The sequence below is a fragment of the Camelina sativa genome, chromosome 3 (genome assembly GCF_000633955.1).
Source record: "Camelina sativa cultivar DH55 chromosome 3, Cs, whole genome shotgun sequence".
NCBI lineage: Eukaryota > Viridiplantae > Streptophyta > Magnoliopsida > Brassicales > Brassicaceae > Camelina > Camelina sativa.
The window spans coordinates 25,732,707-25,747,510 of NC_025687.1; the positions used below are offsets into that span (position 1 = coordinate 25,732,707).

The window sequence follows — 14,804 nt, forward strand, 5'->3', positions numbered from 1 at the left end:
AACAGACTTGGCATCTACTTTCAGAAGATATTGAGAGCAATAAACGAGAAGAGTATAATAATCCAGGCAAGTTAATGAAATGTTTAAAATGAACCTATTGTTTTCAGAGGAGGTCTTCTTTATTTTTCATTTTTATATTTCATCTAATCACTGGTACTAAACTCGAATTTGTGTTGTTTCTAACAGACCTTACTTTAAGTGATGCTGAGAAGAGGAATTATACTCTCCAAGAAATTAAGAAGCTAATGTTGGGTAATGGGAGATCGCTTGCTGAAATAGATAATTTCCCTCAACCAACTAGAGAAGTTATTGATATTTCAAACCGTTTAATTGTCGATGAGATGAATTACAACCGACAGTTTGAGCAAGAAAAACACGATAATTGGGTACAACATCTAACAACTGAGCAAAGAGCTATATATGATGAGATCACTGGTGCAATGTTTAATAATCTCGGTGGTGTTTTCTTTGTCTACGGTTTTGGAGGAACTGGAAAAACGTTCATATGGAAGACTCTATCAGCTGCAATTAGATCCAGAGGTAAGATTGTGCTTAATGTTGCATCAAGTGGAATTGCTTCGTTGTTATTAGATGGTGGTAGGACTGCACATTCAAGGTTTGCAATTCCTCTGAATCCTGATGAGTATAGCCTATGTAATATCAACCCTAATTCTGATCTAGCTGACTTAATTAGAGAAGCATCTTTGATTATTTGGGATGAAGCACCAATGATGAGTAAGTATTGTTTTGAGTCTATGGATAAAAGCTTCTGTGATATTATTGGGAACGTCAGGTTTTTGGAGGAAAAGTTGTAGTTTTTGGAGGAGATTTTAGGCAGGTGCTTCCGGTTATTAATGGTGCAGGTAGAGCAGAAATAGTGTTGTCAGCTTTAAATTCTTCTTATATATGGGACCACTGCAAGGTTCTAAAGCTTACTAAGAACAGGCGTTTGCTAAGCAACAATCTAAGCATCAATGAGGCAAAGGAAATCAAAGAGTTTGATGATTGGCTTTTAGATGTTGGTGATGGTAAGATTGCAGAACCTAATGATGGTGAGGCAATAATAGATATCCCTGAAGAATTGTTGATTACACAGGCAGATGATCCAATTGAAGTTATAAGCAGAGAAATCTACGGAGATCCAGAATTGTTAGCTGTTAATAATGACCCAAAGTTTTTTCAGAAAAGAGCCATATTAGCACCAACCAATGAGGATGTGAACACAATAAACCAGCACATGCTAGAGAAGCTTACAAGTGAGCAATCTTTCACCGTTAATTTACTTTTGTTTAAGTTTTTTTTATATAGATAAATCAAGAGTATATGGTAGACCATTTAAATGTTTTTTTACAGGTGAAGAAATGATCTATCTCAGTGCGGATAGTATTGATCCGTCTGATTTAGATTCACAATCTAATCCTGTTCTTACAACCGATTTTTTGAACAGCATCAAATTGTCTGGGTTGCCAAACCATGCTCTACGTCTGAAGGTTGGTTGTCCTGTAATGTTGCTAAGAAATATTGATCCTAAAGGTGGGTTATGTAATGGTACTAGGCTCCAGATCACACAACTGGCTAACCATGTTGTAGAGGCATGGGTTATTACAGGAGACAGAATAGGTGATAAGATTTTGATTCCTAAGACACTGCTTACACCATCTGACACAAAACTGCCATGTAAAATGCAGAGAAGACAGTTTCCTTTATCTGTGGCATTTGCTATGACGATTAACAAGAGTCAGGGACAATCTCTTGAGAAATTAGGACTCTATTTGCCAAGACCGGTGTTCTCTCATGGCCAACTTTATGTTGCTCTATCGAGAGTTACTTCGAAAAAGGGATTAAAAATTCTTATTGTCGGGAAAGATGGACATATTGACAGTAAAACAACTAACGTTGTTTTTAAAGAAGTTTTTCAAAATCTGGGAAACTAATCAGATTCTACTAGACCTCTTTGCTTTAAGGTACGTTTGAAGTTAAATATGTTAATTGTACTTAAAATTTTGTAAAGTTATTCTTACTATTACATGGTGTATTTTTTTTAACCGAGATAAGTGAAGCTTAAGGTAAAAGGACGAATGTCAAAGGCAAGAGTGTGAAGATCAACCAACTCAAGACTATATTATGGTTTTTCAAAATTCAACAAATAAATCACAGACAATCTTTACTACTTTTTCTCAAAAACTATAGTTTATAGTATTGTGATTTAAAGAACTATATGTTTTGCAGACAATTATTTTATAATTCACATTGCTATTCAATTATTTTGACGAGTTTTGAATAATAAACAATACTGACCTTTTTCCATTGCTTATGTGAAAAGAGCTTCATGTGTGTAGACAACATATCAGCAGTTTATTGAGTCTGTGACTTACACATAATAGAAGTACACGTTAATTTATAATTTTATAAAAAAGGAAATAGGATATGTTTAAAATAACAAACAGATTTATTATCTTTGTGGGAGCAGATCATCGAGATGAAATGATAAATTGGAGTTGCGGCAACCATCCATTATCAATGATCCGCGGTATACCTTGACCTGCCGATTGAAATCCCTGTTGCCCAGAAATCAATCAAAAAATCAGATTTTGAAACCAAAACCAAGCCTATACATCTCATCGGTTCAATTAGTTTTACAATTTGTTCTTCCTAATATAATCGGAGATCATGATTTATACCTTTAACGGATCCTCATATCAATAAAATCAAGTCTGTTAACAAAACAAAATCTAAACAAGTAGAACCCGATTTTATATGACTTGATACATATTTTCTGACTTAATTACAGAATCATGGACGAAAGATTAGATCATCGGAGCATTCAAAATAACACTACCATCAAAGCTGATAGTTTACCTCTTCCATTTCTAGAATCCCAATCTTTTTCGCAGTAGAGATCGATAAAATATTAGAACCCAGATCGATGTTTTTTTGATATCGGTTAGCGAAATTATGGACATCGAATCTGGAATCCGATGAGTTTGTTTTTTTTTTCTATGAAAGGAAGAAGAAACTAAACGTCGTTATTGATTTCAATTTTAGGACATTTTTTTTTTTCTTAAAAATTATGGGAAGCCCAGTAGAGTCCAACAACAAAATTAGGATCCAATAAAAAAAAATAAAGGCCCAAACAAAACCATATGAACAATCACTTAATATTAGGTAGATAATTTTTAAATATCTCTCTGGGGTCTATAAAATATTCATAAGTTTAAACTTACAAATTAAACATAAGTTTTTTTAAAAAATGGTCTTTAGCTTGACAGAATTTAGGCAAAAAATTGTGTATATAATTACATTATATACATAAAATAACATCATATCATTCACTTATACACATATTAATAATTCAATACCATTATCAGAATTATATATATATTTTAAAAATATATAGACAACATACTTAGATACACATTATATTATAAATTTAAAAAGATTATATTTTACAAGAAAATAAAATAAAAATTTGCCTCGCGGTATACCGCGGACATTGATCTAGTTAACGAATAAAAAAAGAAGATATTGTACAAGATTATAGAAAAAAGGAGCAAGTACTAAAGAATTCAAAAAATAGTATCCGTAAAACGTTCAATTACCCCATTTAAACCGATCAATCAGTACACTGATTATGTTTTAGCCATTAAGAAGAAACAAATCTTTATCTTTTAATCAGCGTTTTGAAAAAATGGAGTTATTGAGGGAAATGTGACATAATTATGGGAATTACGATATAAATGTTGTACTCGGTGAATCGTAAACACATTTGTTCCATATATATAAACAACATGAAAGCATTATTGGTTTTCTTACTCGTGTGAGACGCAAACTTTGTAGGAGGGAGAGAATCCACTTTTGTCATTTGAAGGCGAGTTCTACATTTTCTCTGCAGATTTCATTATATTTTCGTCTTTTTTTTTTTCTTTTCGAGTTTTATAACGCAAGACGAAGGTTATGGATGTTTTCTCGAATTCAATCAGAAACAATTTTTTTTTCTGTCTATGTATGAAATCATTTTTGTCTTCTCACTCTTTTCACGAGGATGTGTCAGATCAAATAATTTTTGAATCTTTTGTTTTTTTCTTCAAAACAAATAGTTTTTTCCCCAATCTTTTTATTTATTATTTAGTATTTACTAACCAAATTATACTCTCTGTGAATTATGAAACATTCGTATAAAATATTTATTTCCTATCATCCTATTCACGTAAATTATCACTTTATAATATTGCATATAATATATATACTTTTAAATTCAAATAGCATGATAATTTCTTACATTTTTTTTGCTCATAACAAGTATTGTCAGTTCATTGCTGTTTCATTTTCTGTTTATCTCATGATTACAGTGTAGGAACCTTTTAAAATACATCCATTTTGTTCATAGTAATACTCTACTTTTAGCTATATTCATGTGAAACCTTTTGGATTTTTATGAGAAAATTTGATAACCACAGACAAAAAATGAAAATTTTTAAACTGGTAATAAAAACAAGTTTGAAAGTAAATAAATTTTAAAATAAATGCAATGAAATTTTGTTTTCTCCTCTCTATATTCAAAACGTTATGATTTTGGGTATTCGTGAATTTGTCGTTCTTAGCTAATTTTATTATTTTTCTTTTTCAGAATCAATCACAGACTACCAAAAAAAAAGTATAAGCGTTCTTGATTCTTTCTTCCATATCGAGATGGGTAAAGTAGCGAGATGGTTCAAGGGCGTGTTTGGTATAAAGAAGAGTACAGAAAGAAGTAGCGTTTCCGGCGGCGACTCCGTCAGAGGCGGCGATCATTCCGGCGACTTCAATGCTTCGAAGGACCCTGTTTGGTTGACAACTTATCAGACGAATACAGAGAAGGAACAGAACAAGAACGCAATTGCGGTTGCAACTGCTACGGCCTCAGCCGCAGAAGTAGCGGTTTCGTCGGCCAAAGCGGCTGCGGCAATGGTTAAACAGACCAGTGAAGGAAGAGCGGGAGATATTATCACCAAGAAGGACCGGTGGGCTGCGGTCAAAATACAAAAAGTCTTCAGGGGCTCTTTGGTAATTTCCCAATCTTCAAAACCTTTTTTTTCTAATTCTTCATTGATCAAGCCAACATATGGGTAACGTTCCAGTGTTAATTTTTTTTTGATTACAGAACACATTTTGTCAGATTTTGAGATTATTTCTCCAAAGATGATACTATGTTGGCAAATGGATTAAGTAACAATTTTTATTTGTAATGGTTAGGCGAGGAAAGCGTTAAGAGCTTTGAAAGGTATAGTGAAGCTACAAGCTCTAGTGAGAGGATACTTGGTAAGGAAACGTGCTGCTGCGATGCTGCAGAGCATACAAACTCTAATTAGAGTCCAAACGGCTATGCGATCTAAACGGATCAATCGCTGCCTCAACAAAGAGGACAGCAACAACATGTTTCAACCTCGACAATCACTACTTGTAAAGAACTAATCTCATTTTTTTTATTTGGCTCTCTTGTTCTTTAACCGAAAAAAAACAAGGATTAAGTGTGTTTTCTGTTTATAGGAAAAGTTTGATGAAGCGGGTGAGAGAAGTCCGAAAATTGTAGAGATTGATGATACGTACAAGAGGAGAACGAGTTCGAGATCGAAGTCCAAACAAGTGCACAATGTTGGTGCAATGTCTGAATATGAAGATGATTTTGTTTACAAAGAGAATGATTTGGAGTTGAGTTTCTCGGATGAGAAGTTGAAGTTTGCTTCGGCGCAGAACACGCCGAGATTCTCGCGCCACCACACTGCTAATAATTGCTACTATGTAATGCAGTCTTCTGGTAAGAGTGTTTGTCGGAACGTTTTGTGCGACGATGGAGGCAGTTTGAGTACTCCTGGCTACATGGAGAAAACAAAGTCGTTTAAGGCTAAGGTGCGTTCCCACAGCGCGCCGCGTCAGCGAACTGAGAGGAAGAGGTTGTCGCTAGATGAAGTTATGGCCTCTAAGAGTAGCGTTACTGGTGTGAATATGCTGCAACAGCAACCGCCACGCTATTCTTGTTCCTATAATCCGTATTGAAGTCCAATGGACGAATTTCTCATTATTTTTCTATAATCTGCCTTTCCTTTTGTTTTCAGTCTTATTATTATTGTACATTTTCTTTCTCGTTATTTTAAAAACGTTCTCTTCCTCGTGAGTTTGGCAATTTGTTGTTTTGTCGGTTTTAGCAAATTAGGTTTCAAAATTTGAAACATTCGATCAAGCTAGCTAGGCATGTAATCGTGTTCTGAACTTCTAATTCTACCTAATTCAAGAACAAGAAAACATTGAGAAACCTTCCTTAACCAGTAATTTCAAGAAAGTTTAGTTCTTCTCATTGAGACAATTTTTAAGACCTCATTAATCATTGATAACATTACCTTCAAACATTCAAAATTTCTAGTACTGACACAAACTTGCCAGCGCAGATTATATAATACTACTAACCCGATCATCAAGCAGAGCAATACAGAGAAAGCAGCATTCGAAACTCCAAGAATCTGCAATTTCCATTCTTCAGCTAAGGATCATACTCAAACCTCATTTCGCTAATTAACTGACTATAACGGGCTGATCTGCAATTTCCATTCTTCAGCTAAGGATCATACTCAAACCTCATTTCCCTAATTAACTGACTATAACGGGCTGACCACCCAACCAGTTATTGGATTCTTCCTACGGATACGAGATTTTCCGTGAGAGCCAGATTGCAACCGTTCAAGCACAGTGTAAGTAATTGAATCCGGTGTGAGTCCTTGCTGTTTCATCTTTGTGTACAGATCAACTGCTTCTGCGGTTCTCCCATTCTTCTCTAGACAATCAAGCAAAATGTTGTACGTCACAATGTTCGGTTGACATCCTTTAACAAGCATCTCTTCGAACAATCTATATGCCATTTCGACTCTCTCTGTTTTCCCAAAACATTCCATCAGAGTGCTGTATGTAACCACATCAGGGTTTAATCCTTTTTCTTGCATCTCCTTGAATCTAACATGGGCTTCATCAACATCACCATTTTTCCCCAGACAATTGATCAAAGAGTTATAAGAAACAATGTCGGGTTTATAGTCACTCTTCTCAAGCTCTTCAAAGATGTTAATAGCGTGATCAACTTCTCCTACCCGACCAAAACTAGAGATAAGAATATTGTAAGTGAATATATCCGGACAAGGACCATCCTTTTTCATTTTCTCGAAGAGATCATGTATATGAGATATTTTCTTTAGCTTTCCTAGTGCAGAGAACACAGTGTTGTACATCATAGTATCAGTAACTACACCTTTCTCATGAATCTTGCTCAACATCTCTATAGCTTCAACAGTTTTACCCGCACCGCACAAACTCTCTAGCATCGACATGTAACTATCTCTCTCTCCTTTCACAGGGAAGCTCCACATATCACAAAATAGCCGGTGAGCCTCACTTACATGCCCTAACTTGCTCAACGTTCTAACTAAATAAGAATATATCCCCTGAGTCATATATCTTTTCGACATCTCCACAATTCCATCTAACCTCACAAGCTGACCTTCAGCTACTAAGAGATTCAAAACCAAACTATAAGTATACTCGTTAGGTCGGCAACCCGTTTCAACCATCCTAGAGAAAACCTGAATTGCCTTATCAACCATTCTACCTCTTGCTAGAACTTGCATCAGAGTATTATAACCAACAACATTAAGCGTAAGCCCTTCAGTTATCATCTCATTGAATAAACCAACAGCTTCATCACACTTCCCAACCCTCCCCATAGTCCTGATCATAATCGTGTAAGAATACTCATCTCTTCTACAATGCCTCTTCTTCATATCTTCGAAAACTTGACAAGCCTGATCAATCTGACAAAAGGCTGCACACAATTATACATGAAACTCAAACTGATAAATAAAAAAAAACCAAAACTTTACTTAAAAGAGTTGTGTGAATCAGAGCTCTGAAAAGGAAGTACCTTTTCATCTTTAGCTAAAGCGTCAAGCAACATATTGTAAGCGAAGATATCAAGTTTATGCCCTCCTCTTCTAATCTCACAATACACATCAAAAGCTTTAGAAGAATCACGAGATCTCAAGTAAGCTTGAAGGAGACACTTGTAAGTGAAAGAGTTCATCTTTAAATCCCATTTCTTCACCAATCTTAAACACATTTGTAAATCTTCCGTGTCACCGAAGAAACCAATTAAGATATTCACAGTTGATATATTCCCAGAAACGTTAGATTTCACCATGGAATCAAGAATCGAGCGAACACGATCGAATCTGTCTGGGAGATTTGACCTAGAGAGGATCAAAATGATGCGGTTGTAAAGGAAAGGGTCGTTTTGAGAATTAGGGCAAAGAGAAGGGACGAATTTGAAAAACTCGACGGCGAGGAGAGGTGAGTTTAGGGATTTGAGAATCTCTGAAGCTTCGTCGGGAGTGAGTGAGAGTGAGAGAGAAGAGAGGTAATCAGAGAGGTCAGAGAAAGCATCGGAGAGATTAGTGGCTCCGGTGATGAGATTGGTGGCTCTGCAGATGAGATGACGGCGAGGAAGAGGGTAGCCACGCACGTCGGCGGGGAGAGGATTAGGGAGAGAAACTTCGGCGGAAAGAGACCGGCCTGATGGTGATGATGAAGTGACTTTCGCGACATACTTGGTGGCGTAATGCCGGCGGTTTGCTCTGGTGATTGTATCGACGGAGTTTAAGAAACGGCGGCGAAGAAGCGTCATTTTTGCGGCGGAGAAGGAAACGAGTTCTCTCTCTTTGAGTTTTGGAAACTCAGACGTAAAGATCAATCTTTTTTATTTAAATGGGCTTGAATGGGCCTAAAATTGATTTCATATAGTTTTTTTGATTATTTTTAGTGTTGTAATTTGTTTTCAAAGTTTTTTTTGATTTCATTGTTTGGTTTGTAACGTTTTTTTTTTATAACTCAGTGATTCTAAAGGTTTCTTAGTCCTAAAAGTAAAAACTAATCTAATCTCTGGTCCAGGTGGCGGGACTTTTCTCCTTTTGATTAGGTTTGTAACATTTTTGCTTTAGCAAATATTGTACTATCCTCCTCTCAGCATGTAACTGTCATTGCACTTGTGTGTAATCATAAGCTTCAGGGCCTTCGTCCACAATATGAACATTCACTTGAACACCGTTTTCCAAATTCTCGACCAAACCACGTTCCATCTGCGGAAGTACAAAAACTTCAAACTCTTGTTTCGGTAGTATAACCGAACCACCATAACGAAGATCAGTCTTTGTTAGTTTTTTCTTTAGAACCCATCGATCATTTTCTTGACCTAAACCCAATTCCAAATCCAGTTCTTGAGCCATCATCCTTGCTAAAAACTTGTATATGAATATTGTATTTTCACTTTTGAATGACGATAATAGTGAGATTGAGAAATAAAACTTACTACCTCTGTTATATATAGGTTTTCAATCAAACAAACTTAGCTTTTCCATTTTTCTTCCCCTTTTTCTGTTGTTACGATTTTTGTAGTACTGTACTTTTCCTATTTATAAAGTCTCAAGATTTAGTGAGATTTTTTTCTTTCAATAAATAGACTGAAATTTAAAAGAAACAAATAATAGTATTGTTTTTATTTGTCATAAAGACTCATATAACTCACATAAAATTAAAATACTGTAATCAAAATTGAAAACTCTTAAATAAATATGTAAAAGCTCTGTGATATTTGAAAATAGAAAAAAAAAAAAAATAAATAAGATAAGAGAAGGACTACTTAATATGGTGAAACAAGAATCTTCGAGACCACTTATCCCACATAAGTCCGATCTCATCGTTTGGTTTGTAACCTTTTGCTCTAGCAATAGTGTACCATCCTCCTGTCAACATATAACTGCCATTGCCCTTGACCAGCGTTAATGTGTAATCATCAGATTCATGACCTTCCTCTATAATATGTAGTTTCACTTCAACACCGTTTCCTAAACTCTCGACCAAACCACGCCCTATCTCCCGAAGTATTGCTTCAAATTCTTGCTTCGGTAGAATAAGCGAACCACCGTGATGGAGATCAGTCTCGGTTAAATTCTTCTTTAGAACCCATGGATCATATGGAGCTAAACCCAATTTCAAATTGAGTTCTGTAGTCATCCTTGTATATATGAATATTTTTTCAATTGTGAGTGGTAGAGATTGAGAAGTATAGCCTTAATACATTCTGTTTTATATATTTTAGTTTTCGATCATAATAATACTTTCCATTTTTCTTTTCTTTTTCTATTGTTTACGATTTTTAGAACTTTTCCTTTTCAAGGACAAGGAGTTCCCACAAGTGTTTTAAACTTTTGCTCTCAAAGTTTACAGTCTTTTACTTTCTGACACGAATGACAAATTTACATTTAATTAAAATTATTCAATTCCATCTTTCTCACCCAAAAAAATTCCTTCGTACGATTCTTATCGAAGTTTTACATTTCTTTTACTCGTCTTGTCTCTTTCTTGAATGAATGGAAAACAATTAAAAATTGGCAAAAACCATTGTATACATCCACAAGTCTTTCCCTGATCAAATCTCAACTGCTAAAGCAACTAACATCTTCCGGTTAACATATGGCATGAAAACTGAGACACCTTTGTAAACAAAAAAATGACACCTCTCAAGTTGTTTGCATTACACGTAGTAAAGTAAAAGATTATTTATTGGAATACAAAACACTCTTGAAAAATTGGAGAGTGACGGACAGTAAAAAGTCCCTCCTTTTTGAACTGTAGATGGAAACAAAATCCATTTAAATCAAATCACGACACTGTAATTTTAAAAGAAATTTTTAATCGGTTGGGTCTTCTTCTTCTCCCAAAGATCTTCTTTATTTTACAAGTCCCAAAATATTGTTGATTTGGTTGGTTTTTTGTTTGTTTTGTTGCTTCAATGAAATTTGCTGCTGATGGTGTCGTAGCTCGGAACAGCCAACACTACCAAAAACAAAAACAAAAAAATTAAGACTCGAGATCTATAAGCAAAAAGCATAGGACTAAATTAGGAAAAAACTGAGACTTGTTTTTACCATCTCCGAAGGCACCCATTGTCAAAGGCTTTGAAATAACTTTGCTGGTGAAGTCTGCAATGTCCTTCAATGTTAGTTGGTCTACTGTCTTTAAGAATTGATCAACTGGTTTCCTGCAAGATTTTGTAAAAACACAAATCCGGATGTCGGGATAGAAGAAAGCTATTATGAAAGCTAGAGTGAGCTTTTTCTGGTTTATAAAGGAAATTTTGCCTGTACATACCTCTCTCCGTATGTAAGTATCTGTCTACCAATGTCTTCTGCTTCAATCATCTGGCAAAGGACAACCGATTTAACGAGTTAATAACATCTAATGGTTTGAATCGAGTTAAACAAATTGGCAACATGCTTTTTAAGCATAACGGTTTTATATAAGTGGAGGCTGAGAGAGAGAGATAAGAATACCCGAGATTCCAAATTCATCAGGACTGCAGATTTTGTGGCTGCCTTGGCACGATCAAGATGTTGCTGGTTAACTGTCAAACATATTAACATGAGGAGAATGTGTCATAGATATATAAGAATGGTTTCAACTTGTAAGATTAAGTGAAACTGGAAAACACAAAAATGCAAACCTTGTCCTCCTGCAACATCTTTCAGTTCTTTAGCTGCTAATTCAATTGCTGTTGCTGCGAACTCAGAGCTCTGCACTCAGGGATGTAAATCATATCACTTTATTTATAAGAGTATATATCCGGAAATGAAGTTGTCAGCTAACACAAATTGAACAAAGCTAGAAACCCACAAAACCGATATGCCTTACGCTTAAATAATAACCACAAAAACTGGAATTTCTTTTGTATACATCTCATTAATGGAGAAAGGTAGATAAGTGATGAAAGGAAAAACATAGTAAGCAACATCAAGATTGCTGAACTCACCGAGCAACCATAGATTCCAAACAATCCAGTGTTGTTAAAGATGCTAGTGAACGCAGTGCATGACTGAACCTGCTGATATTCGTTTAGAACACGGCGATCTGTCACCAAACATAGGAATTTCTATCACTATTACTGATCGTTTAGCAGTGCGAGAGAATGTTTCGTGAACTAGTTCAATAAAAATATTAGAATAAGCTCAAGAAAAAAATACAAGATTCGACTTACAGAGCCAAGAGTGCATTCCTTTTCCAGGACCTCCCGCAGAGAATGAGCCACCTCCTCCCATAAGCATCTAATAGCAATCAGATTTACATTATATTACATCTTCACCAGTAAAAATTTGATCGAAACAAGTGAAACTTAACGCAATGGCACCTGGAGAACAGTGGCGGTGACTGCTTCTTTCTCGTTATTCCAGCCAGGCACCTCAAAAGCAACCGCAAAGTGTGTAGCCTAAGAATGGAACAACAAAAGCTCAATTAGAAATGTGAAATATGGCATCTCATACACGCTTCTGATGGGAACTCTGTCATGAATACCTCTCCACCAGTATGTTGGCGGAAATCTCCACCGACATACTGAGATTTTGGCTCCACTTGGCGTGGTACATTAGGTAGGTCCGAAACTAATGGCTCAGCAACTTTTAATAGTTCCTCATGTTCTACTCCACTTGCTGCCAGTACCATCCGTGCAGCAGTGAAATTCTCCTGATATTCCCAAATCAAATGAGTAAAAAATAAATAAATAAATAGGACACTACTCAAGTAAACGATTGTAAATTGTAAGCATTGAGATGTAGATGGTTCTCAAAAGCTCATGCATTCTTACAGTCATAAACTCTTCCAAGAGCTCTCCATTCAATCTATCTAAAGCAGACTCCGGTGCGTACAGAGGACTTGCCAGTGCACCAGAGTAACCAGCAGAATGAATAGCCTCCAACAGGAAACCCATAGGATTCTTTGCAAGTTCTGCTATCTCTACCTTCATCTTCCGTAGCTGTGGAAAAGATCATCAACATATGGCAAAAAGTCACATAAAAGTTTTCACACAGTTATCAGAATAGCACAAAAGGAGAAAATGATTTACCTCTTCATTCACTTCCCAGTCCAAGAAAGCAGGGTTTCTCACACTGTCAATAAGAACTTCAACCATTTCAGGGACATAGGTCTTAAGAGCATCAATAGTATAACTCATTTGCTCCCGAGACGCAGAGGCAGACGTGTTGCCTCCAATGGCCTCTATTTCCCTCACAAGACGAAAATGGGTTCTGTTCAACGTGCTCTTGAAAGCCATTCTTTCAAGCAAATGAGTAGCTCCATGGAAATAAGGCGCCTCGTAAATAGAACCACAATCAACATATAAACCAATCGAAGCTGCCGGACTCTGCACCAAACACAACATCATGCATTTCCATAGATATTTTAAGAAGACATTAACATAAGTTTATTATTTACCGGAGACATCTCTGAGGCTATTTTGAGACCATTTGGAAGAGTAGTGATCTTAAGTTTGCTTGGCTCGACCTTGTCAGCAAGTGGTGGAGGAAGAGATACGCCTTGTAGTGGCATATCCAATGACGTAAGAGAAGAAGAGGATCCACCACCCAACCAGCTCAAGTAACCTGGCGTAGACGAACTTGTCGCCGCAGCAGCACTAGAACTAGCATAACGTGCAGGTCTCAAACTACGAGTAAGGACTCCCTATAAAAAAAATAACACGAATACAACAACACATCACATAACAATAAACAACAAAGGATCACAAATAAACAATTCATGATGCCTAATTAACAAATCAATGAATCATTTCTCTATTAATCTAAATCAATGGATTGATTGACCTAGAAAATATCATTTGTAAACCTAAAAACTAACCACAGTTCCATCATCTTCGGTAGTGAGGCGACTAATCTGAATCCAGATCTAGGAATTTTTCGGTAGAGTGTAATGCGAAATCACTGAATCGGACCAAATCGTTTCTTACTCGTTCTATAGAATCTTCCAAGAACAGAGATAAAAGGAAAAAAGGTATAAGAACGAACCTTAAGAGCCTTGGCTCGTGAAGCTGCCGTGCGATACATAGCGATTGAGAAAACCCTAAAATCGGACGGAAACAAAAAGAATTGAGAAGTGAGTCGACGAAAGAGAGAGGCCGAGGCTGATGATTAGGGAGAGAGGAGACGGGATGGAGGCTTTTTTTGTTTTTTTAGTTTAATGATTTGGTTTAGTTTAGAATCTAGTTGATGCTGAAGTGCTATCGTACTCGGGTGATATCTTTGCTAACATACATCGGCCTGTCAAATGTAATGAAACCTGACCCAATGTTGTTATGGGCTTGGCCCAAACTTTATAATAGCAAAACTGGTTTGGATATGATATAGTTCTAATTATACTAATCATGTTATTTTTATTTTTAACTTTGCATGATTCAGTGGATACTTCTTGATTGGAAAGAAATGTGTGGAGATAGATACTTAAGAAGTGTAAGAAAGCATAATTGAGATGTTTTTTTTAATGAATGTAAAATTCATTCAACCAAAATTACAATACATGCATCGTTTAGTTGAAAATGCTGTAAATGGTAAACAAACATAATTAAATTAACCAAGATCTAAAATGATTGAAAAGAAACATCATTTATTAAAATGAACAAGACACCATAAAACCAGAACATCACATGATGGCATGAAGCATTACCACTAAAACACACAAATCCTTAGACATGGTCCATGGACCTTATTTAATTAACGGAATCATCAGAGAAAGGAAACTAATTAAAGAGTAATTCTGTAACTGGTGAAAATGGGCACGACATGGACTCCGATCTGATGAACCACATCACTAGCTTTCCCATAGAACCCAACGATCTTGTGACCTTCCTCCTTAAGCTCGAAATGTTCCCCAGCAGTCAATCCAAACGGCTG

At 36.0% G+C, this 14,804-nt stretch overlaps 4 protein-coding genes across 5 annotated transcripts; 1 reads left to right on the plus strand and 3 right to left on the minus strand.

Moving 5' to 3' along the window:
• Nucleotides 4,573–6,116, plus strand: LOC104778120 (protein IQ-DOMAIN 14-like). Its single transcript, XM_010502488.2, has 3 exons — nucleotides 4,573–5,043; nucleotides 5,233–5,439; nucleotides 5,527–6,116. The coding sequence occupies exons 1-3, from the start codon at nucleotides 4,690–4,692 to the stop codon at nucleotides 6,031–6,033; spliced, it is 1,068 nt and encodes a 355-aa protein (XP_010500790.1). The 5' UTR covers nucleotides 4,573–4,689; the 3' UTR covers nucleotides 6,034–6,116.
• Nucleotides 6,301–8,750, minus strand: LOC104778121 (pentatricopeptide repeat-containing protein At1g51965, mitochondrial). 2 transcript variants are annotated; one of them, XM_010502490.2, is made up of 3 exons: nucleotides 7,943–8,750; nucleotides 6,609–7,832; nucleotides 6,301–6,533 (listed from the first exon to the last, which is right to left on the minus strand). In XM_010502490.2, the coding sequence occupies exons 1-2, from the start codon at nucleotides 8,699–8,701 to the stop codon at nucleotides 6,630–6,632; spliced, it is 1,962 nt and encodes a 653-aa protein (XP_010500792.1). In that variant the 5' UTR covers nucleotides 8,702–8,750; the 3' UTR covers nucleotides 6,301–6,533; nucleotides 6,609–6,629. The 2 variants fall into 2 exon arrangements, with proteins under 2 accessions (XP_010500792.1, XP_010500791.1); XM_010502489.2 differs by having other exon boundaries at nucleotides 6,301–7,832.
• On the minus strand, nucleotides 9,670–10,103 carry LOC104778122 (putative B3 domain-containing protein At1g51970). Its single transcript, XM_010502491.2, has one exon. The coding sequence runs from the start codon at nucleotides 10,084–10,086 to the stop codon at nucleotides 9,709–9,711; it is 378 nt and encodes a 125-aa protein (XP_010500793.1). The 5' UTR covers nucleotides 10,087–10,103; the 3' UTR covers nucleotides 9,670–9,708.
• LOC109124578 (probable mitochondrial-processing peptidase subunit alpha-1, mitochondrial) lies at nucleotides 10,572–14,104 on the minus strand. The gene is made up of 13 exons (XM_010502492.2): nucleotides 13,923–14,104; nucleotides 13,336–13,581; nucleotides 12,968–13,264; nucleotides 12,710–12,877; nucleotides 12,421–12,588; nucleotides 12,257–12,334; nucleotides 12,107–12,173; nucleotides 11,882–11,979; nucleotides 11,576–11,645; nucleotides 11,406–11,476; nucleotides 11,224–11,273; nucleotides 11,001–11,113; nucleotides 10,572–10,908 (listed from the first exon to the last, which is right to left on the minus strand). The coding sequence occupies exons 1-13, from the start codon at nucleotides 13,959–13,961 to the stop codon at nucleotides 10,862–10,864; spliced, it is 1,512 nt and encodes a 503-aa protein (XP_010500794.1). The 5' UTR covers nucleotides 13,962–14,104; the 3' UTR covers nucleotides 10,572–10,861.

What these genes read in the sequence shown, in the direction of transcription:
- LOC104778120 (XM_010502488.2), top strand. Translation starts at nt 4,690, where the DNA reads ATGGGTAAAGTAGCGAGATGGTTCAAGGGCGTGTTTGGTATAAAGAAG. An exon ending in AAGTCTTCAGGGGCTCTTTG is followed by an intron (nt 5,044 to 5,232) that starts GTAATTTCCCAA and finishes TGTAATGGTTAG; the next exon opens with GCGAGGAAAGCGTTAAGAGC. An exon ending in AACCTCGACAATCACTACTT is followed by an intron (nt 5,440 to 5,526) that starts GTAAAGAACTAA and finishes TTCTGTTTATAG; the next exon opens with GAAAAGTTTGATGAAGCGGG.
- LOC104778121 (XM_010502490.2), bottom strand. Translation starts at nt 8,701, where the DNA reads ATGACGCTTCTTCGCCGCCGTTTCTTAAACTCCGTCGATACAATCACC. An exon ending in CTTTAGCTAAAGATGAAAAG is followed by an intron (nt 7,833 to 7,942) that starts GTACTTCCTTTT and finishes GCCTTTTGTCAG; the next exon opens with ATTGATCAGGCTTGTCAAGT.
- LOC104778122 (XM_010502491.2), bottom strand. Translation starts at nt 10,086, where the DNA reads ATGACTACAGAACTCAATTTGAAATTGGGTTTAGCTCCATATGATCCA.
- LOC109124578 (XM_010502492.2), bottom strand. Translation starts at nt 13,961, where the DNA reads ATGTATCGCACGGCAGCTTCACGAGCCAAGGCTCTTAAG. An exon ending in TCTTGGAAGAGTTTATGACT is followed by an intron (nt 12,589 to 12,709) that starts GTAAGAATGCAT and finishes TGGGAATATCAG; the next exon opens with GAGAATTTCACTGCTGCACG. An exon ending in TTGGAATCTATGGTTGCTCG is followed by an intron (nt 11,646 to 11,881) that starts GTGAGTTCAGCA and finishes CCCTGAGTGCAG; the next exon opens with AGCTCTGAGTTCGCAGCAAC.